A 21,187-nucleotide genomic window follows, 5' to 3' on the forward strand; every position below is an offset into this window, starting at 1 on the left:
CCTAGCACTAAGAATGGTCTCGATAACTTCAGGTGACAGCCCTGTGTCCCTCAGTTGGTACCCTTCAGGGGCCAAACATGAAGTTTCCACAATTCGGGCCGGGGATGAAATATCGTCCCCTGTGCCTGAGACAGAAGGTCCCTCCTGTCCGGAATCGCCCAAGGCGAGCCGTCGAGGAGAGATATAATTTCTGAGAACCAAATCCTGTTCGGCCAGCGAGGTGCTATCAGTAAGAGGCAAGACCCTTGCTGGCTGAACTCTGGCTAAGACTCCGGGAGCAGAGAAACCGGGGAAAAGCATACAGACACATTCTGGGCCATGTATGCTTATCATGGCCCAGACCCAGGAGGGCTGGGTGACTCAGAGAGAAGTAGAGGGGACATTGCGCAGTCTCTTGAGAGGCGAAGAGGTCCACTTCTGCTCTGTAAAATCTCTCCCAAATTTGTTGTACTACCTCGGGGTGGAGTTTCCACTTGCCCCTCTGTATGTTTTGTCTGGACAGAAAATCTGCTCCCACATTTAGGCATCCAGGGATGTAAATTGCCCTGAGTGACAGGAGCTTGCCCTGGGCCCAAAGGAGAATCCGACGTGCCAGCAAATTCAGGTGGCGAGAACGTAGACCTCCTTGATTGTTTATGTAGGAGACTGCTGCTATGTTGTCCACCCGCACAAGGACATGGCAGCCTCTCTGATGTCGGAGGAAGTATTTCAGGGCCAGAAATACCACCATCAGCTCGAGGCAGTTGATGTGCCAATCGAGCTGATGACCCTCCCATTCCCCTTGGGCTGGTCGACGACTTAAGATCGCACCCCAACCCGTCAGAGAGGCGTCTGTCGTTAGCATCCTGCGACGACATGACGCACCAAGAGTGGGACCCAAGGTAAGGAACCGGGGTCTGAACCACACAGAAAGGGAACGACGCCGGCGCCGTAACCCTTATTTGCCTTAGGGGACTGGCCCTTGGATGAAATCCCCTGGCTTTTAGCCACAGCTGAAATGGTCTCATATGGAGAAGGCCCAAAGGAATCACCGTGGACGCAGACGCCATGAGACCTAGTATTCGTTGATACTGATGAACAGTGCAACTTTGACCTAGCCTGAGTTTGCTCAGGGAGTTCTGGATGGACCTGACACGAGCGGGAGACAACTGTGCCCGCATCGTGATCGAGTTCCATATAATCCCTAGATAGGTAATTTCCTGGGTTGGAGAAAGAACGCTCTTTTGGACGTTGAGTCTCAGACCCAGAGAACCTAGATGAGCCAAGATGATATCCCTGTGCTGAACTGCCAGTTCTTGAGATTGTGCTAGTATCAGCAAGTTGTCTAAATAATTCAGAATGCGGATGCCCTGGAGTTGCAAAGGAGCCAGTGCATTTCGTGAATTTCGTGAATGTGCAGGGTGATAGGGCTAGGCCGAATGGAAGAACCCGATACTGGAAGGCTTCGTCCCCAAAAGCGAACCTCAGGAACTTCCTGTGCTGTGGCAGAATTCCAATATGGAAATATGCGTCCATGAGATCGATCGTGACCAGCCAATCGTGATGTTGGATCTGAGACACGACCGACTTGACAGTTAGCATCTTGAACTTGAACACCCTGACCGAGCGGTTCAAGCCTTGAATATCTAGAATCAGACGCAACCCCCCACCCTTCTTGGGAACCAGGAAGTATCTGCTGTAATAGCCTGACTCTTTCTCTGGAAGGGGAACATGTTCTATGGCCCCTTTTGCCAAGAGATTTTGCAGTTCTCTCCACAGTAGACATGCCTGCTCCGGTCTTACGGTAGTGGGAACCACGCCGTTGAAACGTGGAGGGCGGCGAGCAAATTCTTTCTACTGTCTTTAGAACCCACATAGAAATACCTGGCAGAAGTTTCCACGCTGCCAGGTTCTCTGAGATGGGTACTAATTTCAACACTTCCTGTTGAGGGGATGTTGAGTGTTCCGTGTCCTGGATTAAGGCAGGAAGCAACGGTACACCCAACTCTTTGTTGGAAGCCTCTATCACCCGAAACACCAAAGGCGGCGGGAGTGAAGAGGTTTCGTGAGGGTATCGGGAGGGCCGAAGTGGATGATACACGCGCCCCGTCCCGAAGGGAACTACCCTCACAAAGTTGGGTACAAGACCATCAGGGCTTCTTTCTTTTAGAAATCACAGCCCTGAGGTCTTTCTTGGGCGGCTGCTGAGGGCGACGAGCCTGTCCCCAGTCCCTACAAGGGGGAGCACGACTCGCCACGCTCTGTTTTTGAGCCTCTCTCCTAGCAGAATCGGGGCGAGACTGGGTGGCCGACGGCCCCGCCCCCTGAGTGCGGCGAGGAAGAAACTGCCCAAAGGCTTCCTCATAGCTTTTCGCCTCCTGGAATCTGGAGATATCCGTATTCATGGCGTCTCCATAGAGACCAGAAGGCGAAACCGGGGCATCGATTAAGAAAACTCTGTCCCTATCTCGGATGCCTGACAGGTTAAGCCATAAATGCCTCTCCGTACTGACCAAAGTGGACATAGACCGGCCAATGGCACGGGCTGACTGCTTGGTCTCGCGGAGAGACAAATCCATAGCTCGACGAAGCTCTGAAAAGGCCTCTTCGTCAAGAGTTTTACCCGCACTCAGATCTTTTAGCAGGTCAGCCTGGTACGCCTGTAACACAGCCATGGTGTGCAGCGCAGCACCAACCTGACCTGCCGCTTGATAAGCCCTCCCCAATAGCATGGAGGTAGTTCTGCATGGCTTAGAGGGGAGAGCAGGTTTTTTCAAAGACGATGCCGAACCCGGCGAGAGATAGCCCGCAAGTGTCTCTTCGACCGGCGGCATCCTTGAATACCCTCGCGCCTCAGCACCCACGATAGTCGAATATAACGACGTCGAGGGCACGTGAACGCGCAAGGTATAAGGTTTTCTCCACGAACGAGCAAGCTCATCGTGGAGGTCATCAAAGAAGGGAAGGGACTGATGAGGTGTTCCCTTCCCTTGGCCATCAGACAGAAATCTATCCTCTAACTTGGAGCGTTTGGGGGTTTCTTGGTCACGTGGCCAGTCTAATTGAAGTCTGGCCACAGCACGAGTAACCACACCGAGTAACTCCTCAGAGGATTTTGCGTCATGCTTTGAGTGTTCGGATGTGGGTAACTCGAAATCTATAGATCCAAGAGAATCGAGGTCCCCCTCCTGAACTGAAGAGGCGCCGGAGCGCGCTTCAAGATCACGAGAAGGACCAGCCGGATCTGGGGAGAGAGCGAGCGAAAGGGACGCACCCGTCTCTCGCTCCTCAGCTAGATCCATCGACGAGCCCCACGAATGAAGTCGCGGTGCTGGCTCTCGAAGTAAGCGTAGGCGAGCCTGAAGCATCCCGACCGAAAGAAGGTCACAATGCGCGCACCCGCCCCACCCCAACGCAGAGCCGCGTGCTCTTCCCCAAACAAACAAAGCAAAACTCATGCGTGTCCTTGTCCGTCATGAAGCGTTGACAAGGAAACACGCATTGTTTGCTCTGTTTCTCCGCCATTCTCTTTTTATATATATATATATATATATATATATATATATATATATATATATAATCTCTTTCAGAGCAGAGAGAGAAAGGAAAGAAAGTTCTGCGCACTGCCTAACAATTTCTAACTCCTAACAAAGAGGGAAGAAAGTTTTCTTAGCAGGTTGTGAGACACACAGCACAGTATGCTCTGAATGAAAAATATCTGTCGACACGCTGGTGACGCCTCTATTTTATAGCCTGGCCACAGGTGCATCTAATGATCATCACAGGTCAATGTTCATTGTAAATTCAGGTCAATGTTCATTGACGTGTTTCACACAAATTCACAGCTGTTCACAATGCAGGATTGTTCCCCGTAGCGCTTAGCAAAAGCGCAGCATCAAAGTGAAGCTTTTTGTAAAGGGAACTTACACTTTAATGCATTATGAACATGAATTTAAAATGAACAATTATATTTTTAAACTGTATTAACAATCATAATTAAAATAAACAATTAATACATATTTATTACACTTTACAATAATGTTCCATTTGTTAACATTAGTTAAGAACATTAATTAACATGAACTATCAATGAACACAATTATTTTCAGCATTCATTTAATCTTGGTTAATGGTAATTTCATCATATATAAAAAAAAAAAGAAAAGTTGTATATGTTAACACTAGTTAATGCACTAAAAACTATCTTTGTTAACTAACATTAAGAAATATTAATAAATGCTGTAAAAAAAAAAATGTTCATTGTTCATGATACAGTACCTAATGCATTAACTAATGTTAATGAATGGAACCTTATTGTAAAATATTACTGAACTATTGTTCATTGTTAGTTCATGATACCTCATGCATTAAGTAATGTTAACAAACACAATCTAACTGTAAAGTGTTACCAGAATATGTTAACTTCTGTATCACTTTGTGTACTGTACTATATTGCATATTGTATTGTATATTGTACTGTATTTTATAGCGTATATTTGATTGTTGTAACATTGCTGTATTTAATGTACATCCAATACAATTTACTCCAGCCCGGTTGTGTCAACAAAGTAAATTGTCTATTCTATTCTATTAACAATTTGATAGTACGTGTCTGAAAAAAAAGTGGCAGTGACAGCCTCAATGACTGTATGAGTCTGTTATTTAGCTTCCTTAATAATATTCTAAAAGCAATAGAAATATGAAAAAGGCACATCCAACAACAAAGTAATTTATACCAATGGAGGACTGGTGATGATTTATAATGTCAAGTGAATGGAATCTTTCTCTACTGTGCCCAAGAGCAAGCCATGTCACTTTAAGATGTATATTCTGTATGGGAACATCCTTCCTGCCTCAGGCAAGCTTTAAGTACTGATGGACCTGCTAGACAGAGAAAATGGCTCCTTTTGAATTTCACCTCAAATAATCAGTGTGATGTCAAACCCTTCCTGGAATTAAAACATGGTAAATAAAGTGAAACTCTTTTTGTCAAAATGAGAAAAATGGCAAATGGCAAACTACTCATCTTTCATTTGAATGGGACCAGAAGAAAATCTGAGTTTCAGCATTGGGGTGAATCTGTGATGCGCATCTGACACATTTTTTAATTGAAGAAGAATGGTAAATTTTGGCTGTTTCCCCTCAGGCAGGCTCTAATTTTAAACTTCTAGCGTGAGTAATACACTAATTACCATTTTTACAATAAACTAAGCATTGCTCTACTGGCCCAGCACATACATGTACACTCAAACAGTCATACACACATACACAAACACATCATGCAGTGTAAATGGCGACATGCAGTGTAGTGGTCCTCAGAGAAACTGTGTGGACACATTTTAGTGTCTAGTCTATTTGTGCTGTTTTCAAGGGGATACTCAATCATTTTACATTTCTTTACTTTAATTTGTTAATTACAGGCCCATCAACATCTCTTGAGAATATTTAGCATTCAGATGAAACACTCAAACACAAAAGGAATATTGTGTGCGTGCATGTGCAATTAACCAAACAAAGGTACAAATGTCAACTAATTTATTTGTTGTTGGTTGTTTACACTTCAGCTGTTCATAGCTTGACTATTGTCTACTTGTTCAATCAATGTTTATTAAATGTAAAATGCCATTTAGGATTCAATATTCCTGCATGTAAATATGTTGTTATGTGTTCCTTTTATATACAAGTGAAATAAATGGGTAATGTTTAATTTGTGTACAACAAATGCATTATTGTTACTGGCTAAAGGTAATATTTACTAAGCACGTGTTCAGTATTTTAATGCATTCACTACCTTGTTTTGCATCTTTTAGGTTATTCATCTACTGTACAGTTAAAATCCACATACTATATTCTATTGTTATTTACATTAAGTAACAGACTACATTAGATTAAATCAGAAATACCTACTAAAGTACACAGTATTACACCTGTGTTATATTTGTGTAAAATTTGTCACCTGTAATACAATGCAAGACACAATGAAAAACTAGACTTACGTTCAAATTTGCACAGGAAGATATGATGCAGGGCTCCTCCCCAGGTTCAATGGTTGATTTGGGAGTGTTAGCATTCAGCTCAAGATCTGGTTTCACCGAGCCAGTGGTAGGCTGAGGATCAGGCTTGGGTAGCAACCCATAGCCAAAGGCCTGGATAGCATTTCCTACAGGAAGCGCGAGAGAGAGAAAAGATTTTTATGAGAGAATGTTTCTGTAGTAAGAAAATCAGAGAGATTTAGATTGCCTGATCCCTTGAGGAAAAAAGTAATATGTGTCTTGGTCTCAAAGTTTTTTAATTTTTTTATTATCTGGAACAGAGTTACTGTATCTGGGAGTCAACAGTTCAGTTAAATACAACTTCAGCTAAGCTTGCTGATATCAGCTCAATAAATTACTAGAAAAACAAACAAAGACACATCCACCACCACACTTAAACACAGGCTGTGTTTCAAAACCTAAACCGAAGAGTTCAATTCTGGTGACTTTGAAAGAAGCATTCTTTTTTTTCTTGAGTTTGTGAAGCATTCATGTAACTATTAGCTAAAGCCTTTCTAAAAGACATAGATGCAATTCAGACCAAACAATTTCTAGTGCTAAAAAGGCAAATGAAGCACAACAAATAGAGCAGAACACAGGTTTCTCGACGCATGTTTTTCAAGGTGCTGTAAGCGATTTCAGCCATTCTACTTCCACAAGACTGAGATGTTTGATTTGCCATGCCCCCCTTTCCAATACCCAGCACTCCAAAGATAACAGAGTTTGAGACAGACATCTTGCAGAAACGGTTGTCTAAAACTACAACAGCAAAACAGTGCCCTCAACAGACAACTATTATGAACAAAATGGCTTAAAATGGCAGTAAGCCTCATTAATTCACTTCAACTACAATACTATGAGAACACGCAAAATGATTGACAGTTAGAAAGCGTCATTGTCCGCGACCCGCAGAAACGTTTTTATCTGCTGTTTACAGAGCCTAGTGCAGTCATAGACAGGTGAGATATCTTACGACCCTTATTTAATAAAAATCTTTCAGAGAATAGGAAAACATTTTGAATACCTTTCTATGAAAAAATAGCTTACAGTAACTATAACAGTTGATGTCATTCTTTTAACACATCACAGTGTCTAAAATGTAGTGCTTCTGTGAGAGATGATACAAATACAGCATAACTGTACAGTGGTCAAAAATATCCATCTAGCGCATGTTTACATAGAAAAACAATTACAGCCATTAATAATTGGGGAAATCTCCACTTGAACTGTGTTGAACACAGGCAAAATTAATCGCTTCAAAACAGGGAAAATAATTAATTCAAATGCATCCTATTTATCCATTATCCTAATCATTATAGTAGCCAATATCCACAACATACTGTATATGTAAAATAACAACTTACATCTTTACGGTGAAGTGAATGAACAGGTGAACTTGAACTAAATAGTCAGAATGTGTAACAAAGTTCGAGATGGGGTGCAAGGAGGAAGCAGGAGATGGCGAAAATCAACTAAAAAAAGGTAATTTATTTGTATAAACAACACAAAACTCTCTTTTCAGCCAAGGGATAGCACATGCTCTCTCTCTCTCTTTCTCTGTGTGTGTGTGTGTGTGTGTGTGTGTGTGTGTGTGTGTGTGTGTGTGTGTGTGTGTGTGTGTGTGTGTGTGTGTGTGTTGCTCTCTCACTGGCATCTGGCTCACTCTTAAAACCCGTCTCCACTCTCACTGCAATGACAAACAGATGTTTGACAATCATTGCCAGGTGATGATACTTAACATTCTCATCTCCTGATATTGCTCTTCCTCCACATGCCGGCGCTTAACCACACCCCCCACCAGGGGCGTCGGACTGGGGGGGTAAAGGGTACCGAGTACCCAGGGCCCGAGGCAGGGGGGGCCCCTTAGAAGTCAGTTTTCTATACATACATATTTGGTACAGGGGCCCAGCAAGATGGTTTGTACCCAGGGCCCAAAATTTGGTGCTACGCCCCTGCCCCCCACCACCGCAAAGCGTAATTTGCATTGCGTAACTCGCGTTGTGAATATACTTTTTCCATGAGAAACACGCTACATGAAATGTAATATCCTTTCACAGAAAATTAATAAGTCTCTAAAGTATGAAGATTTCAGAGTACAGTAGGCTAACTTCTAAAAAGTAAATAATACTTCAGTCTATTCATTAATATTTTAGGAGGTCAGTTTTTCACAACAAGGACAGTAGGGTATGTATAGTTATATGTTTGATACATTTTTAAATTAGAACATTTTTATAAATTTGTCCCTAAATGTTTTAATATTTTATTAAAGTTTGGTGTGCTATAGTTTGATATACTTTTTTGACCATTTTTTACATCGTCATCAACTAAAAGATTTTATTTTCATTAACAAAAACAGAATAAAACTAATTAATATGAGATTATGAAATATTGACTCTTTTTAAAGGACATTTTCATCAGAAGACTAAAACAAAAAACTGTGAAAAAATTAGCACTGGACACAATCATTTTCAGACTGTTTTACATTTTGCTAACCTCTTTTGCCACTGAAAAGAACCGACTCAACAGAATGATAAAATCGCGTATCGCTAGCTCTGTTTTAAACAGCCAACAGAAATTTGGGGCACACATCATGATTGCTGAAATATTCTCAGGGAAACTGTTTCTCAGGTCAGTTCAGGTGCTCACGGTAATCACAGCGCGTACAGCCATACAGCTGCAGGCGACACTGAATGAGAATGCCTTATGATTTGCTGCTCTCCTCGCTCTGAACATACATGGCTACATGGATAGGCAGAGGGTTTGTTTAGGCCTTGTGTAGTCTTTGTATACTCCCCTTGTCCTAAGGGTCAAAAATGACCCACCTTCACCAAACCCCTAAAATAAAGCAGCTTAATTGAATATCAATAAACCCCAAATCTATTTTGCATGAAGAAAAAACCTGACATTCATCACAAAATTTGTGAATATTTTACCTCTTCAAAGTGAAGAAAGACTCCATTTAATCAGTGGACACCACTCGTGATTACAACACACCTGGCATAATTATTTTCTTTACTAAAGTAGAGGTTTATTATTATTATTATTGCTAAAAGTACTGCATAGGTGTAAACATTAATTGTTTAGCAAGAGATAGCACTTGTATAGCCTAAGAAAGTAGCAGAAATGTGAAGAACATAGTTTTGAATGCATTTTATTGAAGGGAAACAATAACAGTCTTGAATTTTTTGGCAACATAGTGATATATTCTTATACAGTATAGCCTACTGTACAATGAGGAATTCAACTACAAAATACTAGTCTTCTCCCATTTTTCGAACTATTGCCCCCACCCACAAGGTGTATAAACAACAACAATAAATAAGAATAAAATAAGATTATAAATACAAAACAAAAACTTGAAGAACATAAACCAATCAACTCTAATTAGCACATGTAGGTCAGTATGCAAGTGTGTGCGCATGTATGTATTTGTAGATGTATTTGCAGATGTAGTCCAGGATGATGGCTGGCTTCCTGTCCTCATGATCACTGATCTTATCCGTTTTGTGCAGTGTGCTCAGCAGGACCACATTTTGTTCCTCTTTGGAAGGTAAGAAACTAGAGTGGTGGTGGGGGTGAGCCAAACTTTGATGAGAAGGCCTCTCTCCCCCTTGTTGCGAGGAGTGCAGGGGGGAGCTCAGGCTTGTTCTTTCAAACTATGCCAACCTTGGTGATCTTCCTCTTCAGGAGCTGCTTGCTGAGTTAATAAGAGGTGAAGAAATTTTCACACGTGAAATTGTGCCCCCTCAGTCCATCTGTCACATCAAGCACAACCTGCATCCTCTGGTTCTTCTCTGGGCCTCCGCTGGTCGGCTTCCCTGTGTAGACTTGCATCTTCCAAGTGTAACCCTGAGGAATATATTTGTGATTTTCTATATTTACTGAGGGTGAAATTTTTATGATAAAATGCTTTGTTTTATTATTCTTTTGTAATTTGAAATATGTTTATGTTTAATATGTTTTCTTTTCTTTTCTATATCAGAGTTTGGTTGGGGTGTACATGTGAAAAACGTGTCTAACATCATTTTGGGTTGTTAGTTGGTGTGCATCGGCCAAATAAGAGACTGACAAGTTGGTGAGCCAATCAGATTCTCCTATGGGAGGATTTGTTTGGGGGATGAGAAAAAAAAGTGCGAGAGAGAGAGAGAAGAAGAGAAGACGAGAGAAACTGAGAGGAAAAAAAGACGCAATTTCAGCAATGTATTTGAGTGTTTAAAACGAGAATCTGCCCTGTAATCAGAAGTACGGCTCGTATTTCTGCACTAAGGAGGTGGCTCGTTATTACTTTGGACATGTTCGTGTAAGTTTGCATTCGCTGCATGTTTGGCTCGGCCAGAGTTGACCACTGTGCATGTTGACATACTGTCTAGACTGAAACTGTTGTTGTCATCTGCTTAAACCAAGCGGAGTTGCAGGATAAATTTGAAGACTTTTTGGTTTCCCGGGATGAAAATGTCGGTGAGCATCGTCCAGTAGCTTTATGAGAATCCGACGCTTCAACAATCATCGCACCTGTTGTGCACGGAGACATTTCAACACATGGGACTCAGGACCATTGTGATGATGCGGACGTGTTTCAATGCAAACTAGCAACCAGATTGAGGTAACCATCCAAACATTCTTTTTGTTTGCTCTCTGGAGTGAAGGGGCCAGTTTCGTTTTCTTGGCCACTACGCACTCAAGCTCCGTATCAGGCCTGCAATGGGGTGGGATGTGTAAATATTCGAGTGCACTAATGACAATGTGACTGTTTTTTTCCCTTTCCATTTTGATTGTGTTTTTGAATGTGTTAAAAGATTAAAAGGGTTAATAAATCTTACCAAAGTTTTACGGAGTTGTAAGGTAATTTGATAGTATAACTTAAATTTAAATACATTCAGAAAGTGAAACTTTAAAAAAATGTTTAGTTACTGTTAAAAGACAATCACAGAGGGTTGTTTTGACATTTTGTTTTTTTTGTTTTCATTTACATTGTGAAATTCACATTCTTGCTTCATTTCATTTAAATTCAAAGTTAAATTTCATTGACATTTAATAAAATATTTATTGGTTTAAATGTTTATTAGTGAGTGTGTGGGTGTTTTTTTAGTTTAAAAGTGATTTATAAACAGACTGCTTGCATAAAGTGATTCCTTGGAGGTTAATCCATATTAGAAGACAGGGTTAAAAGATAATTTAGAAATAAAAGAACTCTGGTCCTTATCAAAAACTCTGACCTAGTGCAAATGGTTAGTGGATAGGGGTTACACAAGCGTAGCTGGATTGTGCATCACAGGCCACCCATATCTTGATGCAATACTTTGCTGGCTTGCTGGGCATATTCTCCTGTTCCTCCTGGAGATCCGAAAAAATCAGATCTACGACCTGTTGGGCACTGAAATGTGCACTCATGGCTTCAGCAAAGAGAGACCTGGGGGTACTGTCATTTGCAGCACCTTTATAGCCTCTGACTACATTCCCCATTAGTAAACATTGCTTTCAAGAAATTTTTATTTTGTCTGAAATTTAGTTTATTTTGTCTGTGAACTTGAGTCATGTGTGGGGTCGTGGAGGGCAGATGCTGCACATGCACAAGAAAGTTTTAGTTTTGTCGGAGTTCAATCAGTAGCATTCATAATCTAAATTTCTCATTGTTTGTGTGTGTGTGTGTGTGTGTGTGTGTGTGTGTGTGTGTGTGTGTGTGTGTGTGTGTGTGTGCGGCGCGTGCGTGTGTCATTGTGGTTTTTGTAGTGTGTAAATTATTTTATAACTGCTGGGTCAAAAATGACCCTAAGACAATCTTTGTACTATGGTGGAGTACAGCTTTCGTGGAAATATGAACAAAGGAAATGTTTCACTTTTTCTAATGTTGGGGTCACTAAAGGAAAATTCATAAAATTTCAATTTGAAAAATAAAAAAATTATTTAGCTGGTTTTCTCTGCTGGTAAACAGAGTGGAGGGTCATTTTTTACCCTTAAGACAACACAAGGGCTAGAACAGCACCATACTGCCAACACTAACAGATTGCTTCAGTTGTCTATTTTATTTTCAATAAGTAAAGCATTCATTTGATAGAAGTGATCCTGATTTAAGTATATTTGTAGTCAACATTTCTCTTGCTTTTTTTTCCTGAACATGTTCCAATTTAAATGGCCTTAGAATTTGGCCAACAGAAGGTTTCTTTCTAAGAAGATAGCATTATGCAGTGTAACTTTTCATAAGAGCCTTCATGCCGCAAACGTACCTAAGGTGCCTCGAAATTCTCTCTGCACCTGCAGAATCTGGTTTTGCAACAGAATCATGATCTCCATGCAAATTATATTGTAACAGAGCTTGTTTTGACTTGAGCAATCTCTCTCAGCCCATCTCTGAGAATCAGATCAGATGAAATGTCTCCTGAGCTAATGCCTGAAGCTGTGTAGCTTATTATCATGTTTTCTTTTCCTGCTCTGTTATTTATTTTACCCTTGGGAAGACGCTCCTGCCAAGCAATCAATTTTTTGGGGGGAATTTCTCGATCTAACACTCTCTTTCACCTCCCTCCTGATTGTACTCTAATAATGTGTTTTTATAACTATTAATACACATTAAGTCAGTTTAGGGATAGTGGAGTTCATCTTTTTTTCCACAAATAAATAGAGCAAAAACCTGTATTTTCTACCCACAAATCAACTCCTCTATCAAAGAACTGAAACTTTTTTTTTACATTGGACACAAAAATTATCTATCTGCCTCTCTCTCTATCCTCACATCTCAAGTAACACGCAGTATTTTTAGATAGTCACTGCAACAGAATAAAATTAACCCCAATGCTTGTTTTTTCTTGCCATCTTAGCAGGAAACTGCATCACGTTCTTGTGCATTGCCCAGGCAACAAAAAATAAACAAGGAAAATGGCCCATGTGTGCGTTCTCCTAAGTTATTCTAATGTCAATCAGCCTAATGAGTGTTTCACGACTTCCTATATGTTCATCCATACTTGAGAGAGGAACAGGTGATCATATTTGGCTTGCTGTCCATAATGGAGGGACTTAGCACTGGACTCCTCCAAATAGATTTTTTTAAGGGATAGTTAATTCAAAAATGAAAATTCTGCTTTAAATCACCCACATGTAGTTCCAAACCCATAAGACTTATTTTCTTCTATGGAACTCAAAAGAAGTTATTAGGCAGAATGTGAATGGTGACTGTCGGGATGGTTGAGGTGATCAAACGAATAGAGGAATGTTTTGAAAGCACCACAGAGCCGTTTTTTCCATTTTGTAGGGACTCAACCTATGAATTGTTTGCTCAGTTGTGTCTGCATATAAACTGGGATAGAAGGTATTTTATATAAGTATTTTAACATTGAAAAAAAAAAAACACATTTTAGCTTTAATCTATATCTAAAATAAAGACTTTGTTTGCACAAAGTTTCATTTTATTAGATTGACATTTGAAACATGTTAAATTTAGTTTTAAAAGACTGAATTGTCCCATTATCACTATGAGATACCAAAAAGCAAATAATAATATGCTGGGGTGGAAGCCTTATTAAGGTGCGTACACACTGCCAGCGACTTTGTCACTGCAAGTCGCCAGTGGCTGGCGGTGAAGTAGCTAGTGGGTGTTGCCACTACTGGTTGCCTAGTAACGTTTATAAATGACATTCACAGATGCCATTCCATTGCTGTTGACAGCGAATCTCTTTTCTTGCCACTAAAAACAAACATTTTGGAGGGAAAATAAATAGAAATGGAATCAGTACATAAAATGCTTTATATCAAAGATGAATGAGAAACAAGGCGTGCTGTTTGCCATAGCGGCTGTTTATCTCCGGCGAAATTGCAAATGCCGGTCTGTCTGGGTCCATAAAATCCCCACGATCTCAGATACACATTTCCACGCAGTATTTTTCTTAAAAATGTTGTTGTACGTGGGAAGAGACATATCATAGAGCACTGGTAAATTTCTAACAGCAAGAATTAGCCTTTCATCCATCTTTCCGTTACTGCAGGAGCTGAGAGAGAGAGAGAGAAGGATCACGTGAGCTCTCCCGTCGTCTCTCCTATTGGCTGTCGCTTCCGTTAGTCGCTCCAAAGTTGAACTTTTCTCAACTTTGTCGCGTCGCTGGACATGCCCACATCTAGCGCCAACGGTCGCGACAGCTCGTGTCGCCGGAAGTCGCTGTGCTCGCATTGAAAATTAATGGTATTGAGTCGCTGTCGCTGGCAGTGTGTACACACCTTTAGCTTCAGCCAGCATGTTTACTCTATGCAAGCAAGCATGGCATTAGTTACAAACCAATCAGACATATAATATTCTGGTGGTGTTTAGAGGTCCCACACAAGAATGAGCATTCTCTAGCTCACAAAACACAAACAAAACATGGCAACTTTCTAATATTGCCACAATAGATTTTGCTTACAGGTTTAGAAAGAACAAATAGACCTTATACATAGTGATGTGAATAAAAATGAGGCTGTGAGGGATAGACTTACAGTCTCTTTAATGGCTGTATAAAGCTCCTAGATCACATCTCATTTTCCACAACATATGTTTTTGTCAATTACCATTTTTTGGAAAGATGTTTTATTAACGTTTCATCAGCGGAACTATCAAAAACACTTTAAACAGCAGTATAACTCATTGACGATACTGTAAGTCTATCCCTCACATTCTTGTTGTCATTCCCGTCAAAATTAGAGATGGTGCTATTGTGAATAAAGGTCCATTGGTACAAACAAACCAATTGATAAACAACCATATCCTTACATCTGTACCACAGCTTCAATTGCTAGTCACAAAGGGGTGTATAAATTCTGAATTAAATGCATATCCAGAAGTTGAGTGGTAAGTGAAGCTGGATGGGAAACACAAAAAAAAGACACTTACGAAGGCAGGTGTTTTCTCTAAAGTCCTGTAGAAATTTCTCACACTCCTCCTCCTGATTCCCACTGCCTCGGCAGGTACACCAGGGTGAGATGGTGAAGTTTGAGTGACCTGAGTCAACGTAGTTAGGAGTCATGTCTGTACCTATAACCGAACAGACAGAACAAGTTAACATGCAAATGTCAGGTAACTGAATTATGTACTGCATTGAATTATGAGGATAAAGGTATGTGCATTGTTCAGTTTCAGAGGTAAAATGTAGGATAATTTATTTGTCTTTTTGTTATTTATCTTCTTGATCAACTGATACGTTTAATATCAAAACTAAATATGTTCAGTTAGTTTTTTTTTATATGAATAATTGTATAAAAATATTTCAGTGTTAAAAAATGTCTCTCTTTCACTCACCGATGAGTCTGGTGTAAGATGCAAGGCAGGCCTGATAGTCATCGTTGAGACAGCTGCTGACTGAGTGAGGGGTCATCTGACAGTTTGTGTGGAAGTCAGCCAGTCGTGACCTTGCCAGAAAAACACAACATCAACATGGCAACATGGAACTACTTCACATGAAAAAAAACAAGTGCAGTCAGTCTACAGTTTGGCTCGGGGTTAAAATGGGGAAAGTTTGTGGGTCAAACGAGTTGTGAATGTGTGTATGTGTTTTTGCCTGAGGAGACCAGTGTGCAATACACAAAGGATAGAGTTTGAGCCAAACTTTGAGTTGTGTTTGTTCAGAGGCATCTTTAGCATTACACATCGCTGCTTTTTCTCCAAGAAAAGAGTGAATCATGATTTTTTTTATTTCTCTCTCTTTTCCTCTGTCCACTAGTTAGTCATCCATGCTGACTTTGACCACTACATGCTTGCAGTTTAGAGGCATCCTGGAGGTCTGGCAGAAGACAGTACATCCTCTTTGGAGCATAAGAGAACGCAAGAGCATCCACAAACACTTGAGCTGTCATCTTAGGCATGGGCGGTATGACCAAAATCTCATCTCATATCATGGTATGAGTCATTTTACATCAAAGTGACAGTATCTCAACATATAGTCACGTTTTTTGCTCGAAATTGAAGCCCAAAATGTTATACAGTATTACATAAAAATGAAAGGTGCTGTAAGCGATTTCAGAAGTTCTACTTCCACAAGAATGAGTCGTTGTATTAGCCACGCCCCTCTTTCCAAAAACCGCACTCCAAAGATACCAAATAAGCTTTATTGAGAATGACATCTTGCAAAAACATTTGTAAAAAACAACAGAAGCATAATAGCTGCTTCAACAGACAACTGCTATGAACAACATGGCTTACAAATGGCAGTAAGTCTCAATAATTAACTGCAACTACAATACTATGAGAACACACAAAATGATTGACAGGTGAAAAGCAACTGCAGACACATTTTTATTTATTTTTGGTGTTACAAATCTTTAGCTGTCATAGAGCATACACAATCATATACCAGTGAGATATCTCAGGACACTTATTTTATTAATATCTTTAAGAGGGAGTAGGAACATTTTTTAAATACTTTCATGAAAAAAATAGCATACAGAACCTTTAAGTACTGTGTATTTTCCAATGATCTTAGTGACTTAAATAAATGCTATTCTTTTGAAACTGTGCCTAATTTTATATTTATGGATGTGTCCCATTTACTTCCGTTATTAGTGCCTTAATGTAAATGGGATTTTTTTTTAATAAGTCACATTTAAAAACATTGGAAAATAGGCATTGCGAGGAAAAATGCAATATGTGACAAATTGTTGGATAATGCGATATGTGATGTAATCATTTTATGATAACATTTGGTGTCTTGGAGTGGAAGAGGAAGAGAGGAGATGCAGGAGTAACATCTTTAAATCCTTTAATTACATAAACTGGAGTGGAATGTACAATGGAGTAGAAAAGACACTGTAGTGGAACAGACAAAAGGCTCAACAATAGTAATCGATGGAGTGGAACAAACGCCGGAACAAACACTAAATCTAAACTTAGCACAACGCAACACTTCAAACATTACACTTCAAGGACTGACAAATGATGAACAAAATTAGATGGTATATATACACAGGGAAACTGATGAGGGAATGGCATACAGGTGGGGATAACGATGAAGTAGGGCAGTGGATTCTAGGAAACGTAGTGCAGGAGAAAACTTATAATATGAGCCATTGAACACGGTGGAGACAATCTGTGACATTTGAGGGTGGAGCCGAGGGAGAAGGAGCCTTGAGAGGCTTGAGGGGTGGAGCCGTGGAAGGCAGAGCCATGAGAGGCTCAAGGGGTGGCTCCATAGAAGGCTAGAGCCATAGAAGGCAGAGTCATGAGAGGCTCAATGGGTGGAGCCCTAGAAGGCAGAGTTGTGGAAGGTGGAGCCATAGAAGACAGAGTTGTGGAAGGCGAAGCCGTAGAAGTTGGGGATGTGAGAGGCTCGAGGGGTTGAGCTGTAGAATGAGCCATGAGAGGCTTGAGGCTGAGAGCCGTGGAAGAGAGTACAGGCTGAGACTGGGGAATGGCCCCATGGTCGAGGGCACTGGTAGAGACTGGGAAACGACCTCCATGGTTGTGAGCACCGGCAGAGACCGGGAAATGACCCCCATGGTCGAGGGCAATGGTAGAGTCTGGGAAACGACCTCCATGGTTGTGAGCAACAAGAGAGACCGGGGAACGACCTCTGTGGTTGCGAGCACCGGGAGAGACCGGGGAACGACCTCCGTGTTCGTGACACATGCAGAGACTGGGGAACGACCTCCAGCAGGGAGCGTGGTTATGGGTATGGTCGAGGATACAGGCACTGGATCTGGGACGGTCGAGGCCACAGGCACTGGCTCTGGGACAGGTGAGACTACGGGCACTGGCTCGCTAACCGTGGCAGGCATGGGCACTGGCTCGCTAACCGTGGCAGGCATGTGCACTGGCTCGCTAACCATGGCCGCTACTGCTGGCTGCGGCAGGGAATCAACCAGCGGATACAGGAGAGGACGAGTCCCTCCCCCCCAAATTGTTTTTATTTTAGGTGAGTTGAATGGAGTGGAGTTACCTTGGAGACAGAGGGTGAGGAAGGAGTCGTGGAAGCTGGGACCAAGGAAGGCTTGGAGTTCCCGCCAAAACCCTCAAGGTGAGGAGAGAGAACTGGGAGATGAGTTACTTTGGAGAAGGAGGGTAGTGATGGTAAATGGAGGATCAGAGTGGCAATGATATAGTCCAATAGGGAAAGGATCCCTGCCTCTCGAAAAGCTTTGGATCTGTGGATCTAAGCATATCTGTATTCCTTGTGTTGGTCAGTCTTTCTGTAACATTTGGTGTCTTGGAGTGGAAGAGGAAGAGAGGACATGCAGGAGTAGAATCTTTCAAACGTTTAATTACATAAACTGGATTGGAACATACGCTGGAGTGGAACAAAAGCTGGAACAAACCCTAAATCTAAACTTAGAACAACGTAACACTTCAAATGTTACACTTCAAGGACTGACCAATGATGAACAAAAGTAGAGGGTATATATACACAGGGAAACTGATGAGGGAATGGCATACAAGTGGGGATAACAATGAAGTGATTAGGGCAGTGGATTCTGGGAAACGTAGTGTCCCTGTAATTGTCCCTGTATATCCCTTAAAATCACCTAGATAATAATTTTCCACAAAATGCCATAATTACTATACTAATATTTATCATCTGAATAGCATCTTGGTTATGCGAAGTGTAAAACTGGTTCCCTGTGAGGGAATGAGTTGCTGTGTAATCGCTATGAGGACATGTTCCATGTCATGTGGTCTGAAGCCCTTATACAATCACGCAAATGTATTGGCTGATGCCACTTCACGAGCTCAATAAAGGAGCTCGCTTTGCACCATTGTGTCAGATTTTCTGCAGGAAAGCACAAGCCTCTGGAGCTACTAGACAGTATGGCAAGCTTACGCAGTGTCTTGTTCCCTCTCAGGGAACCAGGGTTGTGCTTCATGTAACTGAGGCTTTCCTTATCAAGGTCACTCAAGCTGCGTAATCACTGTGGGGAACGGTATACATTCACGCTATGCGAACAGAAGCTGACAAATGTCTATGCCTGTATGGCATGCATATAGAGGTGCACAAGTGAGATAAAGTGTCTGAAAAAACTGAGAAAATTATGAGCTTTCTCCTGTTCTGACAGAGAGAACATGGGAATTAGAAGTCAAACCCTAATCCAGTTGATAAAATCCCACAAATGTATGCATAGAGGACCTCCCCACTGCCATAAAAATGTCTAGTCAAAGACTTTGAGGATGCAACACTCATCGTAGAATGGGATCGAATGCCCGAAAGCGAAAGTAAACACTCGAAATTGCATCGACGACCCAATGAGTCTCTGCTTGGACACCGAAACACCTCTGTAGTGGCCACCAAAGCACACATACAACTGCTCGGACTTACACCACTGGCTAGTGTGGTAATCATGAACATGCCAAGCCGACAGATGGGCAGACAGAGGGATTAATTCATGGCTTTGGCCTACAGCGTGATCCATGACCACTAGATGGCACACTTGTCTTATTTTTGGAGGCTGCCTCTGAACCAGCGGCACATCAAATTATTTGTATTTGTATAGCGCCTTTCACAGCATGCATCGTTTCAAAGCAGCTTTACAGAAAATCATGCATTAACAGAAATTGAAACCGAAATATCTATAAAGTGTTAGTCATCATTGTGTAGTTTTATTAAATATGATTATGAAGTGTGTATAAAAATAAGTAAATTAAATAATAATTTTATTTAGAAACCCAGTGAGGATGCCAAAGGCGACTGTGGCAAGGAACACAAAACTCCATAAGATGTTGGTTAATGGAGACAAATAACCTTGGTAGAAACCAGTCTCTCTTTGGGGTCCAGTTCCCTTCTGGCTAACAGCACGAATATAATGCCAATATTACTTTTTTATGTACAGTGCAAGTCATGGTTTACACTGGCCCTTAACACTTACTTATTTTAATAATTTTAAACATAGATTTTGTAAGAACTGTAAGAATAATGACTAATGTATTTAAAGTTCATACTGGATTTAATGCAGAAGTTCATATAGATACATTGTCCTTTGGTAGTTGGCTAATGAAGGCTTTTGTTGGCAATTTATTGATAGTCTATGTATTCCATTTTAAGAGTGTAGTCCATCATTAGACCAAGGTGATACAGGCTGAGATCAGTGAGATGCCTTGCAGTTCAACCGGAGGTAGTTTCGGTGAGGTTTATCCTAAGTCCAAGGTTCAGGCAACAGCATATGACCTCTGAGGTCCATCGTAATAGACTGAAGTGTTGTCTGGCTGGCACCAGCTGCATTTTATCATCATCACTAGCAGTGGAGTCCGATACTAAGCAGGAATGGAGCTGGATGCAGATGGTTCTGTTGACCTCAGGATAGGAGTCCCGAGGTTGAGATATGGAAACAAATAGAACAATATTAGCTTAGATACCATTACATTTTTGCAGAGTTATAGATCATGATCAATGTTCCAGGTTCCAGGCAGACATAACTAAAGCAGCCTAATTGTGTGGTGAAGAATAAATTAGGTGTACGCATGGCTAAATAGATGCATCTTTAGTCTAGACTTAAACCCTGTGAGTGTGTCTGCATCCCGAGCAGCGTTAGAGAGACTATTCCATAATTAAGGAACCAAATAGGAAAAGGATCTAGCTCTTTATTTTGATATTCTAGGAATTATTAATAGGCCATAGTTTTGTGATCGTAATGAACATGATGGAATATAGTGTGGTAGAAAGTCACTTAAGTAATGTGAAGCTAGTCCATTCAAAGCTTTGTATTTAGTTAACAGAATTTTAAAATGAATACAACATTTAACAGGTAGCCAATGTAACGATGATAAAATGGGACTATTAGGATCATATTTCTTTGTTCTAGTCAGCACTATGGCTTCTGAATTTTGAACCAACTAAAGTTTGTTTACTGAACTTGCTGGAAATCCTCCCAGTAATGCATTACAATAATCAAGATTTGAGGTCATGAATGCATTAATTAGTTTTTAAGCATCAGCAACAGAGAGCATGTGTCATAACATAGCAATATTTCTTAGGTGGAAGAATGCTGTTCTACATTGCAAATTTGATTTTCAATGGCATATTGGTATCAAATATATCACCTTAGTTCTTCGCTATTGAAGACGATGTAACAGTACATCCATCGAGAGTCAAATTACAAGACTTTTTAGTCCCTCTGTTTTGTCGGAATTGAGTAGAAGGAAATGTATGGCCATCCAAGCTTTGATTTCATTGATACACACAAAAAATGCCAACATAATTATTTAGCCTATTCAAGAGTATATCGTCATCTATCAT

General features: G+C 40.9%; 1 protein-coding gene across 1 annotated transcript in view; it reads right to left on the minus strand.

The window, feature by feature from the left end:
- LOC127621513 (GDNF family receptor alpha-2-like) overlaps nucleotides 1–21,187 on the minus strand; it is a 157,658-nt gene that overhangs the window by 9,855 nt on the left and 126,616 nt on the right. Inside the window, exons 5-7 of the mRNA XM_052095161.1 lie at nucleotides 15,271–15,380; nucleotides 14,866–15,006; nucleotides 5,976–6,139 (exon numbers count right to left, since the gene is read on the minus strand). Coding sequence (XP_051951121.1) covers nucleotides 5,976–6,139; nucleotides 14,866–15,006; nucleotides 15,271–15,380 — 415 coding nt within the window. The remainder of the gene's footprint in view (nucleotides 1–5,975; nucleotides 6,140–14,865; nucleotides 15,007–15,270; nucleotides 15,381–21,187) is intronic.

The sequence above is a fragment of the Xyrauchen texanus genome, chromosome 27, assembly GCF_025860055.1.
Source record: "Xyrauchen texanus isolate HMW12.3.18 chromosome 27, RBS_HiC_50CHRs, whole genome shotgun sequence".
Taxonomy (NCBI): Eukaryota; Metazoa; Chordata; class Actinopteri; order Cypriniformes; family Catostomidae; genus Xyrauchen; species Xyrauchen texanus.